The sequence below is a fragment of the Salvelinus namaycush genome, chromosome 15, assembly GCF_016432855.1.
Source record: "Salvelinus namaycush isolate Seneca chromosome 15, SaNama_1.0, whole genome shotgun sequence".
Lineage (NCBI taxonomy): Eukaryota > Metazoa > Chordata > Actinopteri > Salmoniformes > Salmonidae > Salvelinus > Salvelinus namaycush.
This window is the reverse complement of record NC_052321.1, coordinates 4854311-4873142: the sequence shown is the minus strand read 5'-3', so window position 1 is coordinate 4873142 and position 18832 is coordinate 4854311. Positions and strand designations below refer to the sequence as shown.

The 18832-nt window shown below is 45.6% G+C and overlaps 2 protein-coding genes across 2 annotated transcripts in view; both read left to right on the top strand.

Moving 5' to 3' along the window:
* Nucleotides 1–18832, top strand: part of LOC120059732 (E3 ubiquitin-protein ligase TRIM9-like) — a 1105060-nt gene that overhangs the window by 231394 nt on the left and 854834 nt on the right. The gene's annotated exons all lie outside the window — the stretch shown is intronic.
* On the top strand, nt 721–17864 carry LOC120060130 (solute carrier family 22 member 13). The gene is made up of 10 exons (XM_039009231.1): nt 721–1357; nt 6788–6888; nt 9217–9371; nt 9679–9847; nt 10975–11077; nt 11306–11505; nt 15015–15232; nt 15463–15571; nt 16061–16309; nt 17526–17864. The coding sequence occupies exons 1-10, from the start codon at nt 1064–1066 to the stop codon at nt 17665–17667; spliced, it is 1740 nt and encodes a 579-aa protein (XP_038865159.1). The 5' UTR covers nt 721–1063; the 3' UTR covers nt 17668–17864.

Below are 18832 nucleotides of genomic sequence, written 5' to 3'. Positions count from 1 at the left end.
GAGATTACTGATTTTGTTTTCGTAATGGAGTATTTGTTTCTTGACTTATGATTTAGATACTACTGTATTTTGACAGTTTTATTGATCTAACATACAGTACAGTAGTACAAATAGGCCTATTTGTCTTCCTTTGCATATTCCAATATATATTTACTGTATGTTTGCAATTTTACTGTATGTGTGTTTACAGTATGCTGTCATGTAATGAGTCACGTTGAAATATAAAACGTACATTTTTTTATTTGAATACACACAAACAATTTACAGTATAAGTCTTTACATTGAAATAGGTTCTGATAGTAGTGTTTTGAATATGTCCCATTAGTGTGATCTCAGTTGTCACTAAGTTATATTCATATGATGTGTGTCTCATTTGTAAGCAGAGTTTCATTTTGAGCAGGGAGTACATGATTTTGATTGGTGTGTTTCATTTTCCAAGATGTCTGTGGGGTTTTGGGGAAATATGCTAACTGTTTTGAGAGAGAAGGCATAGAGAGAGAAGAGAGGAGGGATAGAGAGAAGGAATTGAGAGAAAAGAGAGGGGAGAGAGAATGAATGGAGAGAAAAGAGAGGGGAGAGAGAAGGAATGGAGAGAAAAGAGAGGAGAGAGAGAAGGAATGGAGAGAGAAGAGAGGAGGGATAGAGAGAAGGAATGGAGAGAAGAGAGAAGGAATGGAGAGAAAAGAGAGGGGAGAGAGAAGGAATGGAGAGAGAAGAAAGGAGGGATAGAGAGAAGGAATGGAGAGAGAAGGAATGGAGAGAGAAGAGAGGGGAGAGAGAAGTGGTAAAGTAGTTCTATAGAATTTCTAGGTTTAGGTAAGCTCTAGGTAAGCTCGACCCCCAGGCAATAGGGAGGAAGTATAATGCAGAGGACTGTGGGTTAGGTATTTATTCACCCCTGACCACTTTGTCACGATTTGTAATGATTAGACTTTGCTTTTACAGTACTTCTTGCGCTAAGAAGACTTGACGGGAGTTCCATGAGTTTACGGGTCCCTTCACCTCCGCTGTCTGGTGAGTTAGGCGGTGAGCAGAGAGAGAGAGAGTGAAAGAGAAGAGTCCTATGGCTCCATTGCAGCTCGCGGTGTACTTGCGGCTCGCTCTCATATTCTTCTTCACGGCGTTTATTTTCTTCCTCGACGTCTTCACTGTCAGCAGAGCAGCCTCCTCGTGCGCTAACGTCCCCAGTCAGTTACCGGCCAAGAGTCGAACCGGAGGAGATGATGTCTCTTCTAGTAGTGCGCGCAAACAGAACCACACTACGGGGGACGTGCGCGAGATGAACGTGTCACTAATATCGGTATTGTTACCGACACAGGATGAGATCACGCGGGGGAACGACACGGAGAGAGATAATGTGAGTAAACATGTAATGAAAAGCCTGGAATTAAATACAGTAATTATAGTTTCAACATAATTGGCAAAGGGGGGGGGGGGGGGGGGGGGGGGCGTCTCTGAATAGTTCTAATTGAACCTGCCTCCTATTTATTTATTTTTCATGTTTACTGGTACAGGGGTCAATATTACATTCAACGTTTATTACAAATGAAACGAAGACCCCCAACTCTGTGTCATGATTTATTGATTTGTTTTATTGTCCACGTGGCTGCGCTGGTGGATGAAATATGTAATATATGAAATATGTAATATATGAAATATGTAATGTATGAAATATGTATTTGTATTTATTAAGGATCCAGCAACATTAAGGCCGTTGTATACATTGTTGATGAGATGTCATAACATTTTACCCAATACATTTAGTATGTTCCCTCAGGCCACTACTCCACTATCACATATCTACAATACATTTAGTGTGTTCCCTCAGGCCACTACTCCACTATCACATATCTACAATACATTTAGTATGTTCCCTCAGGCCACTACTCCACTATCACATATCTACAATACATTTAGTATGTTCCCTCAGGCCACTACTCCACTATCACATATCTGCAATACATTTAGTATGTTCCCTCAGGCCACTACTCCACTATCACATATCTGCAATACATTTAGTATGTTCCCTCAGGCCACTACTCCACTATCACATATCTGCAATACATTTAGTATGTTCCCTCAGGCCACTACTCCACTATCACATATCTACAATACATTTAGTGTGTTCCCTCAGGCCACTACTCCACTATCACATATCTACAATACATTTAGTATGTTCCCTCAGGCCACTACTCCACTATCACATATCTGCAATACATTTAGTATGTTCCCTCAGGCCACTACTCCACTATCACATATCTACAATACATTTAGTATGTTCCCTCAGGCCACTACTCCACTATCACATATCTACAATACATTTAGTATGTTCCCTCAGGCCACTACTCCACTATCACATATCTACAATACATTTAGTGTGTTCCCTCAGGCCACTACTCCACTATCACATATCTACAATACATTTAGTGTGTTCCCTCAGGCCACTACTCCACTATCACATATCTACAATACATTTATTGTGTTCCCTCAGGCCACTACTCCACTATCACATATCTACAATACATTTAGTATGTTCCCTCATGCCACTACTCCACTATCACATATCTACAATACATTTAGTATGTTCCCTCAGGCCACTACTCCACTATCACATATCTACAATACATTTAGTGTGTTCCCTCAGGCCACTACTCCACTATCACATATCTACAATACATTTATTGTGTTCCCTCAGGCCACTACTCCACTATCACATATCTACAATACATTTAGTATGTTCCCTCAGGCCACTACTCCACTATCACATATCTACAATACATTTAGTATGTTCCCTCAGGCCACTACTCCACTATCACATATCTACAATACATTTAGTATGTTCCCTCAGGCCACTACTCCACTATCACATATCTACAATACATTTAGTGTGTTCCCTCAGGCCACAACTCCACTATCACATATCTACAATACATTTAGTATGTTCCCTCAGGCCACTACTCCACTATCACATATCTACAATACATTTAGTATGTTCCCTTAGGCCACTACTCCACTATCACATATCTACAATACATTTAGTGTGTTCCCTCAGGCCACTACTCCACTATCACATATCTACAATACATTTAGTATGTTCCCTCAGGCCACTACTCCACTATCACATATCTACAATACATTTAGTGTGTTCCCTCAGGCCACTACTCCACTATCACATATCTACAATACATTTAGTATGTTCCCTCAGGCCACTACTCCACTATCACATATCTACAATACATTTAGTATGTTCCCTCAGGCCACTACTCCACTATCACATATCTGCAATACATTTAGTGTGTTCCCTCAGGCCACTACTCCACTATCACATATCTACAATACATTTAGTATGTTCCCTCAGGCCACTACTCCACTATCACATATCTACAATACATTTAGTATGTTCCCTCAGGCCACTACTCCACTATCACATATCTACAATACAACATCCATGTGTACGTGTGTGTAGAGTGTGTGTCTTATCATGTGTATGTGTGTCTGTGCCTGTGTGTGTCTCTTCACAGTCCCCGCTGTTCCATAAGGTGTATTTTTATCTGGTTTTAAATCTGATTCTACTGCTGCATCAGTTACCTGATGTGGAATAAAGTTCCATGTAGTCATGGCTCTATGTAGTACTGTGTGCCTCCCATAGTCTGTTCTGGACTTGGGGACTGTGAAGAGACCTCTTGTGGCATGTCTTGAGGGGTATGCATGGGTATGTGAGCTGTGTGCAAGTAGTTTAGACAGACAGCTCGGTGCATTCAGCATGTCAATACCTCTCATAAATAAAAGTAGTGATGAAGTCAATCGCTCCTCCACTTTGAGCCAGGAGAGATTGACATGCATATTATTAATATTAGCTCTCTGTCTACATTCAAGGGCCAGACATGCTGCCCTGTTCTGAGCCAGTTGCAATTTTCCTAAGTTCTTTTTTGTGGCACCTGACCAAACGACTGAACAGTAGTCCAGGTGCCACAAAACTAGGGCCTGTAGGACCTGCCTTGTTGATAGTGTTGATAAGAAGGCAGAGCATCGCTTTATTATAGACATACTTCTCCCCATTTTAGCTACTGTTGTATCAATATGTTTTGACCACGACAGTTTACCATCCAGGGTTACTCCAAGCAGTTTAGTCCCCTCAACTTGCTCAATTTCCACATTATTTATTACAAGATTTAGTTGAGGTTTAGGGTTTAGTGAATGATTGGTTCCAAATATAATGCTTTTAGTTTTAGAAATATTTAGGACTAACTTATTCCTTGCCACCCACTCTGAAACTAACTGCAGCTCTTAAGTGTTGCAGTGATTTCAGTCGCTGTAGTAGCTGACGTGTATAGCGTTGAGTCATCCGCATACATAGACACACTGGCTTTACTTAAGGCCAGTGGCATGTCATTAGTAAAGATTGAAAAAGCAAGGGGCCTAGACAATGAAGATAGTTCGCTTAGGCTTTTTACAATTGAAAACAATCCTCCGTTCCAGACCGGTTTACCTAACCAGTAGTGTCTCCCATTGACACGAATGCGATAGCAGCTGGGTCTGGTCCAGAGAGGACATAATGAAGAGAGAAAAAAAATCCCTTGTTTATCTCATGATCATTATCAACATAACAGAAGTTGTTTTGTCGAGATCATGAGATAAAGTCTATAAATAAGTGTGGATGCATTGACGATAGAGCCCACGGTGCATCAGAACATACCTTTTCACTGATTGCTACACTAAGAGATGGTACGTTTCACACTAACGTCATGCTTTCATTTGTGCTTGGAGCTCATTATCAGTTTTATAAGTTAGAATGTTAGCAAGTTAAATGTTCCTTACTTTGAGCCAAGAGGTCTTGGGGCATTTAAGCCCTGAACGAAGCCCGACAGGCAGCACAGTTTCCCGGACTGTATTCCACGGACTGTATGTTTAACTTCTTGTTAATCCAACCACTTTGTCACATTTCAAAAAGGCTTTACGGCGAAAACATACCATGCGATTAACTGAGGACAGCGACCCGCATACACCAGCATTAAAAACATTTTCCAAACCAGCAGAGGCGTCACAAAAATCAGAAATAGCGATAAAATAAATCATTTACTTTTGAAGATCTTCCTCTGTTTGCAATCCAAAGGGTCCCAGCTACACAACAAATTGTCGTTTTGTTTGATAAAGTCCTTTATATCCCAAAAAAGTCAGTTTATTTGGCGCGTTTGATTCAGTAATCCACGCGTTCCACTCGTTCAACATGCAGGCAAAAGAATCCGAAAAGTTACCAATAAACTTTGTCCAAACAAGTCAAACAACGTTTCTAATCAATCCTCAGGTACCTTAATATGTAAATAAATTATACAATTTAACACGGAATGTAGTATGTTCAATTCCGGAGATAAATAACAAGGTGCGCGCCCTCATCCACGTGCGCCACAAGACTACAGTCCAAATGAGAGCCACCTTGAAAAACTACAACTACTAATCAATTTTTCAAAAACCAGCCTGAAACCCTTTCTAAAGACTGTTGACATCTAGTGGAAGCCATAGGAACTGCAATCTGGGAGGAATTCCTTTGAATATCCCATAGACAAGCATTTGAATGGACTGTGACCAAAAAAAAAAATCCTAGGGTTTTTGCCTGCCATATGAGTTCTGTTATACACACAGACATCATTCAAACAGTTTTAGAAACTTCAGAGTGTTTTCTATCCAAATCTACTAATAATATGCACCTGAACCTGAGTACTACTATGGCTAAACATGAGTACTACTATGGCTGACCCTGGGTACTACTATGGCTGACCCTGGGTACTACTATGGCTGACCCTGGGTACTACTATGGCTGAACCCGATTACTACTATGGCTGACCCTGGGTACTACTATGGCTGACCCTGATTACTACTATGGCTGACCCTGGGTACTACTATGGCTGAACCCGATTACTACTATGGCTGACCCTGGGTACTACTATGGCTGACCCTGATTACTACTATGGCTGACCCTGAGTACTACTATGGCTGACCCTGAGTACTACTATGGCTGACCCTGGGTACTACTATGGCTGACCCTGATTACTACTATGGCTGAACCGGAGTACTACTATGGCTGACCCTGAGTACTACCATGGCTGACCCTGAGTACTACTATGGCTGATCCTGAGTATTACTATGGCTGATCCTGAGTACTACTATGGCTGACCCCGATTACTACATGGCTGAACCTGAGTACTACTATGGCTGACCCTGAGTACTACTATGGCTGACCCTGATTACTACTATGGCTGACCCTGGGTACTACTATGGCTGACCCTGAGTACTACTATGGCTGACCCTGAGTACTACTATGGCTGACCCTGAGTACTACTATGGCTGACCCTGAGTACTACTATGGCTGACCCTGGGTACTACTATGGCTGACCCTGAGTACTACTATGGCTGACCCTGAGTAGTATTATGGCTGACCCTGAGTACTACTATGGCTGACCCTGAGTAGTACTATGGCTGACCCTGAGTACTACTATGGCTGACCCTGAGTACTACTATGGCTGACCCTGAGTACTACTATGGCTGACCCTGAGTACTACTATGGCTGACCCTGATTACTACTATGGCTGACCCTGAGTACTACTATGGCTGACCCTGAGTACGACTATGGCTGACCCTGAGTACTACTATGGCTGACCCTGAGTACTACTATGGCTGAACCTGTAAAACAACAGATTTCATTATCAGGTGTGTGGCAATAAATATTTAGTGGTGCAACTAGATTACTAGAACATTATCTAGCACAAACATCTGTGTGTTTGTGTTACAGGGCGCAGTGTGTATGGATCCAGTGGTCTTGTCCTACAGTCAGACCATGTACATGACTGGCCTTCTGCTGGGATCTCTCTTTGGAGGAGCTCTCTCTGACAGGTGACATACATACACTGTACATACACACACACACAGTATATATACAGTTGAAGTCGAAAGTTTACATACACTTAGGGTGGAGTCATTAAAACTCGTTTTTCAACCACTCCACAAATTTCTTGTTAACAAACTATAGTTTTGGCAAGTCGGTTAGGACACATCTACTTTGTGCATGACACAAGTAATTTTTCCAACAACTGTTTACAGACAGATTATTTCATTTATAATTCACTGTATCACAATTCCAGTGGGTCAGAAGTTTACATACGCTAAGTAAACAGCTTGGAAAATTCCAGAAAATGATGTCATGGCTTTAGAAGCTTCTGATAGGCTAATTTACATAATTTAGGTCAATTGGAGGTGTACCTGTGGATGTATTTCAAGGCCTACCTTCAACGTCAGTGCCTCTTTGTTTGACATCATGGGAAAATCAAAAGAATTCAGCCAAGACCTCAGACAAAAAATTGTAGACATCCACAAGTCTGGTTCATCCTTGGGAGCAATTTCCAAACGCCTGAAGGTACCACGTTCATCTGTACAAACAATAGTACGCAAGTATAAACACCATGGGACCACGCAGCCGTCAAACCGCTCAGGAAGGAGACGCGTTCTGTCTCCTAGAGACGAACGTACTTTGGTGCGAAAAGTGCAAATCAATCCCAGAACAACAGCAAAGGACCCTGTGAAGATGCTGGAGGAAACAGGTACAAAAGTATCTATATCCACAGTCAAACGAGTCCTATATCTACATAACCTGAAAGGCCGCTCAGCAAGGATGAAGCCACTGCTCCAAAACCGCCATAAAAAAGCCAGACTACGGTTTGCATCTGCACATGGGGACAAAGATCGTACTTTTTGGGGAAATGTCCTCTGGTCTGATGAAACAAAAATAGAACTGTTTGGCCATAAAGACCATCTTAATGTTTGGAGGAAAAAGGGGGAGGCTTGCAAGCCGAAAAACACCATCCCAACCGTGAAGCATGGGGTGGCAGCATCATGTTGTGGGGGTGCTTTGCTGCAGGAGGGACTGGTGCACTTCACAAAATAGATGGCATCATGAGGCAGGAAAATGATGTGGATATATTGAAGCAACATCTCAAGACATCAGTCAGGAAGTTAAAGATTGGTCGCGAATGGGTCTTCCAAATGGACAATTCCCAGTTTCAACTGTTCTGCCTGCGGTTATGGAACCCCTACCTGTCCCAGACCTGCTGTTTTCAACTCTTAATTATCGGCTATGAAAAGCCAACTGACATTTATTCATGATTATTATTTGACCATGCTTGTCATTTATGAACATTTTGAACATCTTGGCCATGTTCTGTTATAATCTCCACCCGGCACAGCCAGAAGAGGACTGGCCACCCCTCATAGCCTGGTTCCTCTCTAGGTTTCTTCCTAGGTTTTGGCCTTTCTAGGGAGTTTTTCCTAGCCACCGTGCTTCTACACCTGCATTGCTTGCTGTTTGGGGTTTTAGGCTGGGTTTCTGTACAGCACTTCGAGATATTAGCTGATGTACGAAGGGCTATATGAAATAAACTTGATTGATTGATTGACAATGACCCCAAGCATACTTCCAAAGTTGTGGCAAAATGGCTTAAGGACAACAAAGTCAAGGTATTGGAGTGGACATCACAAAGCCCTGACCTCAATCCTATAGAAAATGTGTGAGCAGAACTGAAAAAGCGTGTGTGAGCAAGGAGGCCTACAAACCTGACTCCGTTACACCAGCTCTGTCAGGAGGAATGGGTCAAAATTCACCCAACTTATTGTGGGAAGCTTGTGGAAGGCTACCCGAAACGTTTGACCCAAGGTAAACAATTGAAAGGCAATGCTACCAAATACTAATTGAGTGTATGTAAACTTCTGACCCACTGGGAATGTGATGAAATAAATAAAAGCTGAAATAAATCATTCTCTCTACTATTATTCTGACATTTCACATTCTAAAAATAAAGTGGTGATCCTAACTGACTTAAGACAGGACATTTTTACTAGGATTAAATGTCAGGAATTGAAGTGAAAAACTTAGTTAAAATGTATTTGGTAAGGTGTATGTAAACTTCCGACTTCAACTGTATATACACACACTGTATACACACACTGTATACACACACACACACACACACACACACACACACACACACACACACACACACACACACACACACACACACACACACACACACACACACACACACACACACACACACACACACACACACACACACACACACACACACACACACACACACACACAGTAAATGATACACTGTAACACATGGAAGGTGTGTGTGTGTGTGTGTGTGTCTGTGTGTGTGTGACTAGGTACGGTAAGCGAGTGGTACTGCTGGTGTGTGTGTGTGTCCATGCTGTGACTGCTCTGCTCCCGGCCATCCTTCCTCAAGCCATCCTCTTCCTCACCCTTCGCTGTATGGCCGGGGTGTCCTGTTGCTGCATCAATATCTGCAGCTTCAGCCTGGGTAAGGAAAACACACACACACACACATCAAATCAAATCAAATGTATTTATAAAGCCCTTCTTACATCAGCTGATATCTCAAAGTGCTGTACAGAAACCCAGCCTAAAACCCCAAACAGCAAGTAATGCAGGTGTAGAAGCACTTTTTTTATTTACATCTACCCTTCCGTAACTGTGTGTGCATCGTGACATACGGCTGTGTGCATGGATTTAATTGTGTGTGTGTGTGTGTGTGTGTGTGTGTGTGTGTGTGTGTGTGTGTGTGTGTGTGTGTGTGTGTGTGTGTGTGTGTGTGTGTGTGTGTGTAGGTGTGGAATGGAGTCTTCCCAGGTATCGTATCTGGCCCCCAGCACTCCTGTCCTTCTCCTTCAGTCTGGGTATGATGGCCCTGGCACCGCTGGCGTACCTTACACACACCTGGACACAGCTACACCTGGCACTGGCGATACCACAGATTCTCTGTCTGCCACTCTACTAGTGAGTAACACACACCTGGACACAAATACACCTGGCACTGACCGTACCACAGATCCTCTGTCTGCCACTCTACTAGTGAGTAACACACACCTGGACACAGCTACACCTGGCACTGGCCGTACCACAGATCCTCTGTCTGCCACTCTACTAGTGAGTAACACACACCTGGACACAGCTACACCTGGCACTGGCCGTACCACAGATCCTCTGTCTGCCACTCTACTAGTGAGTAACACACACAACCCTAAGTCTCCCCTGAAACCAGGTGAGAGAGTGTGAGTGAACCTGTAGTGAAATGCCATGAATCTCCCCTTCAGCAATGAATCTCCCCCTTCTCAGCCATGAATCTCCCCCTTCTCAGCCATTAATCTCCCCTTCAGCAATGAATCTCCCCCTTCTCAGCCATGAATCTCCCCCTTCTCAGCAATGAATCTCCCCCTTCTCAGCCATGAATCTCCCCCTTCTCAGCCATGAATCCCCCCACCCTCTCAGCCATGAATCTCCCCCTCTCAGCCATGAATCTCCCCCCTCTCAGCCATGAATCTCCACCTTCTCAGCCATGAATCTCCCCCTTCTCAGCCATGAATCTCCCCCTCTCAGCCATGAATCTCCCCCTTCTCAGCAATGAATCTCCCCCTTCTCAGCCATGAATCTCCCCCGTCTCAGCAATGAATCTCCCCCTTCTCAGCCATGAATCTCCCCCTTCTCAGCCATGAATCCCCCCACCCTCTCAGCCATGAATCTCCCCCTTCTCAGCCATGAATCTCCCCCTTCTCAGCCATGAATCTCCCCCTTCTCAGCCATGAATCTCCCCCCTCTCAGCCATTAATCTCCCCCTTCTCAGCCATGAATCTCCCCCTTCTCAGCCATGAATCTCCCCCTCTCAGCAATGAATCTCCCCCTTCTCAGCCATGAATCCCCCCCTTCTCAGCCATGAATCTCCCCCTTCTCAGCCATGAATCTCCCCCCTCTCAGCCATTAATCTCCCCCTTCTCAGCCATGAATCTCCCCCTTCTCAGCCATGAATCTCCCCCTCTCAGCCATGAATCTCCCCCTTCTCAGCCATGAATCTCCCCCTTCTCAGCCATGAATCTCCCCCTTCTCAGCCATGAATCTCCCCCTCTCAGCTCCATTCCTGAGTCTCCTCACTGGTTGTTCCTGAAGAAGAGGACAGACACTCTGGAGGAGTACAGGAGACACAGTCCTGAGGACAAACGCTGTCTAGACCTGGTACACACACACACACACACACACACACACACACACACACACACACACACACACACACACACACACACACACACACACACACACACACACACACACACACACACACACACACACACACACACACACACACACAAACAAATGTATGTCTGTACTATATCAGTGTTCCTAGGCTCAACTCAGGTCTGTGTGTGTGTGTTTGTTGTCTGTGTGTGTGTGTTTCTGTTGCAGCTGTTGGGCACAGAGGAGAAGGACCTGCAACAAGTCCCCCTGGACACAGACACACCTGACAATGAGACACACACACTGGAGACTGGCACACACATCGCAAAGGCAGACACGCTAACCCAGGAGGGAAACACACTTTCTCACTGCGGACACATGAGAAGTCCCACCATTCTACTGCGCCTGGTCATCATGAGTTACATTGGGTGGGTCAGTCTGTGTGTACAGTGAGCACCAAAAGTATTGTTTTAGCTCTGTACTCCAGTGATACAGGTTATTCCATTTCTATTTGGAGGTAGAGCGTTATCACGTAGGGCGGACCAATTGGTGTCACCTCGTTAGTAAATAGGTGTTACACCTGTGTCGGCTTGTCCATCTCGTTAGTGGGAAGGTGTATCACCTGTGCCGGCTTGTCCATCTCGTTAGTGGGAAGGTGTATCACCTGTGTCGGCTTGTCCATCTCGTTAGTGGGAAGGTGTATCACCTGTGTCGGCTTGTCTATCTCGTTAGTGGGAAGGTGTATCACCTGTGCCGGCTTGTCCATCTCGTTAGTGGGAAGGTGTATCACCTGTGTCGGCTTGTCCATCTCGTTAGTGGGAAGGTGTATCACCTGTGTCGGCTTGTCCATCTCGTTAGTGGGAAGGTGTATCACCTGTGTCGGCTTGTCCATCTCGTTAGTGGGAAGGTGTATCACCTGTGTCGGCTTGTCCATCTCGTTAGTGAGAAGGTGTATCACCTGTGTTGGCTTGTCCATCTCGTTAGTGGGAAGGTGTATCACCTGTGCCGGCTTGTCCATCTCGTTAGTGGGAAGGTGTATCACCTGTGTCGGCTTGTCCATCTCGTTAGTGGGAAGGTGTATCACCTGTGTCGGCTTGTCCATCTCGTTAGTGGGAAGGTGTATCACCTGTGTCGGCTTGTCCATCTCGTTAGTGGGAAGGTGTATCACCTGTGTCGGCTTGTCCATCTCGTTAGTGAGAAGGTGTATCACCTGTGTTGGCTTGTCCATCTCGTTAGTGGGAAGGTGTATCACCTGTGTCGGCTTGTCCATCTCGTTAGTGGGAAGGTGTATCACCTGTGTCGGCTTGTCCATCTCGTTAGTGGGAAGGTGTATCACCTGTGTCGGCTTGTCCATCTCGTTAGTGGGAAGGTGTATCACCTGTGCCGGCTTGTCCATCTCGTTAGTGGGAAGGTGTATCACCTGTGCTAGCCCAGGTGATATCTAAGAGTGGCCCACTGCTCCAGTTGGTTCTTGAGAGATGTTGGAAGTGCTTGACCACGGTTTAGCGCTTCCTTTTTGAGTGTGATAAAAACAAAGCCTTTAATCTTGTGTTCTCCCCTTTTTGGTTTGCCCCACTTTCTTTTAGCTCCATATTCAAAGTTGGTTTGTAGGGGTTTATTTTGGTTTGTGTTTTATGGGGAAAATTTAATGGGCATTCATGGTGGGTGTCTTTTAGGACCCAGACTCTTGTTGCTAGTCAACTTTTCGGTGGACACCCCCAGGAGTGTCTTTGAGAACCCCTCCTAAAATCCACCTGATTCCGTTTTGTTTTGGTTGTCAGTTATTTTCATTTATAGTTTGTCTTATGGGACCGTAACACCAGCACTTTGGATTTGAAATGATACAATGACTGATGTTAAAGTGCAGACTGTCAGCTTTAATTTGAAGGTATTTTCATCCATATTTGGTGAACTGTTTAGACATTACAGCACTTTTTGTACACAGTCCCTCCATTTTAGGAGACGGAAAGTATTGGGACCAATTCACTTCTGTGTATTAAAAAGTGTCCAAAGTTTAGTATATGGTCCCATATTCCTAGCACACAATGACGATGAAAATACCCTCAAATTAAAGCTGACAGTGGACTTTAACCTCATAGTCATTGTATCATTTCAAATCCAAAGTGCTGGAGTACAGAGATAAAACAACAACAACTTTGTTGAGAGGTTGTCACGTTCTACCGCTGTACTCCATTTGTTCTACAGCATTTGTCTGATGCTGTCTCTCCGCCCTGTGTCTGATGCTGTCTCTCCGCCCTGTGTCTGATGCTGTCTCTCCGCCCTGTGTCTGATGCTGTCTCTTCGCCCTGTGTCTGATGCTGTCTCTCCGCCCTGTGTCTGATGCTGTCTCTCCTCCCTGTGTATGATGCTGTCTCTCCGCCCTGTGTCTGATGCTGTCTCTCTGCCATGTGTCTGATGCTGTCTCTCTGCCCTGTGTCTGATGCTGTCTCGCCGCCCTGTGTCTGATGCTGTCTCTCTGCCATGTGTCTGATGCTGTCTCTCTGCCATGTGTCTGATGCTGTCTCTCCGCCCTGTGTCTGATGCTGTCTCTCTGCCATGTGTCTGATGCTGTCTCTCCGCCCTGTGTCTGATGCTGTCTCTCCGCCCTGTGTCTGATGCTGTCTCTCCGCCCTGTGTCTGATGCTGTCTCTCCGCCCTGTGTCTGATGCTGTCTCTCTGCCATGTGTCTGATGCTGTCTCTCTGCCATGTGGCGGATGCTGTCTCGCCGCCCTGTGTCTGATGCTGTCTCTCCGCCCTGTGTATGATGCTGTCTCTCCGCCCTGTGTCTGATGCTGTCTCTCTGCCATGTGTCTGATGCTGTCTCTCTGCCATGTGTCTGATGCTGTCTCGCCGCCCTGTGTCTGATGCTGTCTCTCTGCCATGTGTCTGATGCTGTCTCTCTGCCATGTGTCTGATGCTGTCTCTCCGCCCTGTGTCTGATGCTGTCTCTCCGCCCTGTGTCTGATGCTGTCTCTCCGCCCTGTGTCTGATGCTGTCTCTCCGCCCTGTGTCTGATGCTGTCTCTCTGCCATGTGTCTGATGCTGTCTCTCTGCCATGTGGCGGATGCTGTCTTGCCGCCCTGTGTCTGATGCTGTCTCTCTGCCATGTGTCTGATGCTGTCTCTCTGCCATGTGTCTGATGCTGTCTCTCCGCCCTGTGTCTGATGCTGTCTCTCCGCCCTGTGTATGATGCTGTCTCTCCGCCCTGTGTCTGATGCTGTCTCTCCGCCCTGTGTATGATGCTGTCTCTCTGCCCTGTGTCTGGTGCTGTCTCTCCGTCCTGTGTATGATGCTGTCTCTCCGCCCTGTGTATGATGCTGTCTCTCCGCCCCGTGTATGATGCTGTCTCTCTGCCCTGTGTCTGATGCTGTCTCTCCGCCCTGTGTATGATGCTGTCTCTCTGCCCTGTGTCTGGTGCTGTCTCTCCGTCCTGTGTATGATGCTGTCTCTCCGCCCTGTGTATGATGCTGTCTCTCCACCCTGTGTATGATGCTGTCTCTCCGCCCTGTGTATGATGCTGTCTCTCCTCCCTGTGTATGATGCTGTCTCTCCACCCTGTGTCTGATGCTGTCTCTCCGCCCTGTGTCTGATGCTGTCTCGCCGCCCTGTGTATGATGCTGTCTCTCCGCCCTGTGTCTGATGCTGTCTCTCCGCCCTGTGTCTGATGCTGTCTCTCCGCCCTGTGTATGATGCTGTCTCTCCGCCCTGTGTCTGATGCTGTCTCTCCGCCCTGTGTATGATGCTGTCTCTCTGTCCTGTGGCTGATGCTGTCTCCACCCTGTGTATGATGCTGTCTCTCCACCCTGTGTATGATGCTGTCTCTCCGCCCTGTGTATGATGCTGTCTCTCCTCCCTGTGTATGATGCTGTCTCTGATGCTATCTCTCCCCACTGTCTCTGATGCTGTCTCTCCCCACTGTGTATGCGTGTGTGTTAGGCTAGCATCAGCCCTGACGTACTACGGTATCTGTCTGAATGTCGGGCGTTTCGGGGTGGATGTCTTCCTGGCTCAGTTCTTCAGCGGCCTATCAGAGACACCCTGCTTGCTCGTCCCATTCCTATTGGCCCGCTGTGGCAGACGCCCAATCAGCATGCTGTCCCTGCTCCTCAGTGGCTCCTTCTGCCTGCTGTCCCTGCTTGCATCACGCTTCTACGGTAAACACATGCACATGCACAGACACAAGCATACACAGGCACAGACACAAGCATACACAGGCACAGACACAAGCATACACAGGCACAGACACAAGCATGCACAGACACAAGCATACACATGCACAGACACAAGCATACACAGGCACAGACACAAGCATGCACATGCACAGACACAAGCATACACATGCACAGGCAGACACACCTCCAGTGATCCACCACTGTGTGTGTAGATGTTCCAGGGTTGGTGATGACTCTGGCCCTGGTGGGGAAGCTGTGTATGCAGACCACTGTGTTTGTCTCATTACTCTACGGCATCGAGCTCTTCCCTACGCTCATCAGGTACGGAGTGTGTCTGTGTCCTGACCCCTGACAGGACTAGTTCCTATCTCAAACCCAGCAGACACGCAGCACTAATCTATTGCCCTCACACGCTCGCCTGGCTCAAATGCCAGCTTATCTCCATGCTTGAGTAATACATGATGTGTGTGTATCTCTGTTTGTGCAATATGTGTATGTTTGAGTTGTACGGGCAGGCTGTATCCTGACTGTGTGTGTGTGTGTGTGTGTTTCAGACAGAAGTGTGTGGGCTTGGTGTGTCTGTGTTACAGGGTGGGGTGTATCCTGACTGTGTGTGTGTGTGTGTGTGTGTGTGTGTGTGTGTGTGTGTTTCAGACAGAAGTGTGTGGGCTTGGTGTGTCTGTGTTACAGGGTGGGGTGTATCCTGACTGTGTGTGTGTGTGTGTGTGTTTCAGACAGAAGTGTGTGAGCTTGGTGTGTCTGTGTTACAGGGTGGGGTGTATCCTGACTGTGTGTGTGTGTGTGTTTCAGACAGAAGTGTGTGGGCTTGGTGTGTCTGTGTTACAGGGTGGGGTGTATCCTCAATGCGGTGGTCAGTCCTAGAGGAGAAACCATCCCATTGACCGCTATGATTCTTTATGGGAGTGGCCCCATTGTTGGGGCGGGACTGTGTCTGTTGCTACCGGAGACCAGCGGTGTGCCGCTCCCTGATTCGCTGGAGGACTGTGACAGACAGCCCAGGCTTCACCTCCCCTTGGCCTGGTCATCATGCTTCAGAAGGTAAGAGACCTTTGACACACACACACACACACCCAAAATGCACAAGTTGCGCACACACTAACACACATACATGTAGCCATAAACATACCCTGCTTGCTACTGTGGAGCTAAATGGTGTGTGTTTGAGTGTGAGTGTTACACACTTGAAGTGGTCAATCTCTCTTCAGTTTGTCAACAGCAGCTGACATGAAATGCTATGACCTACACGCAAGAGTTCAGAAAGCTGGTGTGTGTGTCAGTGTGTGTGTGTCTGTCAGTGTGTGTGTCAGTGTGTGTATGTGTCAGTGTGTGTGTCTGTGTGTGTATGTGTCAGTGTGTGTGTGTGTCAGTGTGTGTGTGTCTGTCAGTGTGTGTGTGTCTGTCAGTGAGTGTGTGTGTGTGTGTGTCAGTGTGTGTGTCTGTCAGTGTGTGTGTCAGTGTGTGTATGTGTCAGTGTGTGTGTCTGTGTGTGTATGTGTCAGTGTGTGTGTATCAGTGTGTGTATGTGTCAGTGTGTGTGTCTGTGTGTGTATGTGTCAGTGTGTGTGTATCAGTGTGTGTGTGTGTCAGTGTGTGTGTGTCAGTGTGTGTATGTGTCAGTATGTGTGTGTGTCAGTGTGTGTGTATCAGTGTGTGTGTGTGTGTCAGTGTGTGTGTGTCAGTGTGTGTATGTGTCAGTGTGTGTGTGTGTGTCAGTGTTTGTATATCTCAGTGTTACATCATTTCTTATTTTAGGTTAACTATTTACCCCCTCTCCCTTCCCTCTCCCTCCCCACCTCTTTCATCCCACTCCCCCCTTCCCTCTCCCTCCCCACCTCTTTCGTCCCACTCCCCCCTTCCCTCTCCCTCCCCACCTCTCTCGTCCCACTCCAGTTATAGACACCAGTTATACATCAAATTTGTATTTACATTTAATTGAGTTGTCAACTAACGTGAAATCTACATGAAATCAAACTAAATGTGAATCAGGTCATTTCATTTCGGATTAAACCTCTAAGAAAAAATCTTTACATTGATGACTTTTTTGCAAATTCGATTAGTTTTCCACATCGATTCATCCTCATTACATTTAATAATTTTGTTTTGTGTATAAACAACATATTTCAACCAGTTTGTGTCCAGTGGGTATTGTGACCTGCTACTCAGAGAGTCCTGGACCAAGAAATATATTCAATAGAGACACAGTGGACTCTTGCATGTGAACGTCTCTCCAGCTGAGATGTGTATTTTCTGACAGGCGCTCAGCGGACACCCCAGCTGACAAGGCCTGTCCATTCCTGGGAGACACAGACCCCGAGAAACCCCCCCACAACCCACAGGAACCCAACTCTAATGAAACACGCTGCACACATACACATGCTGTTGATACATGTATTTAAAAGTTCCATGGAGCACTGAGATACTAGCTGAACAGTGTCCAATAAGTTCTAATCATTTTTTGCCACGTTGTGCCCTACTGAACATGACCCTGGTTTTACTGTTTAAACTTGTTTTTAAATCTGTGTGATCTTGTCTGTCCCAGCCTGTGGAGGCTTGCTGAGAGCATCCTTAGCTCCCTATAAAAATCTGCATTCTCCTTCGCTTGATTCTGTTTTATTTTCCCAAATTTTGTTGAGTTTTTCCAAAGGTTTCCATTTTTCACAGTTTTCGCTCTCTCAAAATCACACCTTTTTTTAACAGGAAAATAACATGTGATGTTCTAAGTCCACAACAAAGCTTAAAACCACTTTTGAGGCCTGGGAAAAATCTAAGAACAGCCAGAGACCTTTGTTTGGTTCGCAGTGTTTCTGTAGCGCTCATGTGATGCAGAGTTTACGAAACAAAATGGCGATTGGATTGATGTACATAATCGTGAGATCATTCTGCCAGGTAGGCATTGGCTACATTGTAGTATGTTTTTACCATGTTTAGGCTGAGATTTCCACAGATTCCTTTCTTTGCAAATTGAACGAGTGGAAATACAAAAATCCATCGTGCTATATGGACTTTTTTAGAATATGAAAAAGGACTTTATCTAACAAAATGACACTTCATGTTATCTCTGGGACCCTTTGGATGATACATTCTGAAATCTTGCTCTGATTTAAGTACACATTTCACCTTCAGCGGTGAATTTATCAAACGAATCGCAGTGAAAAAAAGTGTTTTGTTAGGAGCTCTCAAACTATAGCATGGCATTTTTCCGCAGTAATAGCTACTGTAAATTGGACAGTGCAGTTATATTAACAAGAATTTAAGCTTTCAGACGATATAAGACACTTCTATGTACCGACATTTGTTGTTACTCTAAAATCTGCGATCTTGATATAACACGCTGAATGATTTACACCTGTCCCGTTGACGGAACGCCGATCCTTATTAACTTGGGCAAATAAAATACATTCAAGAAATGTTTGAATATTGTTGAATTCCATTTTAAAACGTCTGGATTCCGTGATGCCATCTGCAAGGCAGATTTTACAGGGCCCTACTTTCTTTAAAGGCCCAGTGGTGTCAAAATTCATTTTTTCCCCTGTGTTTTGTATCATATCGTATAACAGTTGA

Bases quoted from the DNA above. Each gene is read 5' to 3' on its own strand.
- LOC120060130 (XM_039009231.1), top strand. From the start codon at position 1,064: ATGGCTCCATTGCAGCTCGCGGTGTACTTGCGGCTCGCTCTCATATTC. The intron at 6,889-9,216 runs GTGACATACATA...GTGTGTGACTAG, and splicing joins GGAGGAGCTCTCTCTGACAG to GTACGGTAAGCGAGTGGTAC. The intron at 15,572-16,060 runs GTACGGAGTGTG...TGTGTGTTTCAG, and splicing joins CTCTTCCCTACGCTCATCAG to ACAGAAGTGTGTGGGCTTGG.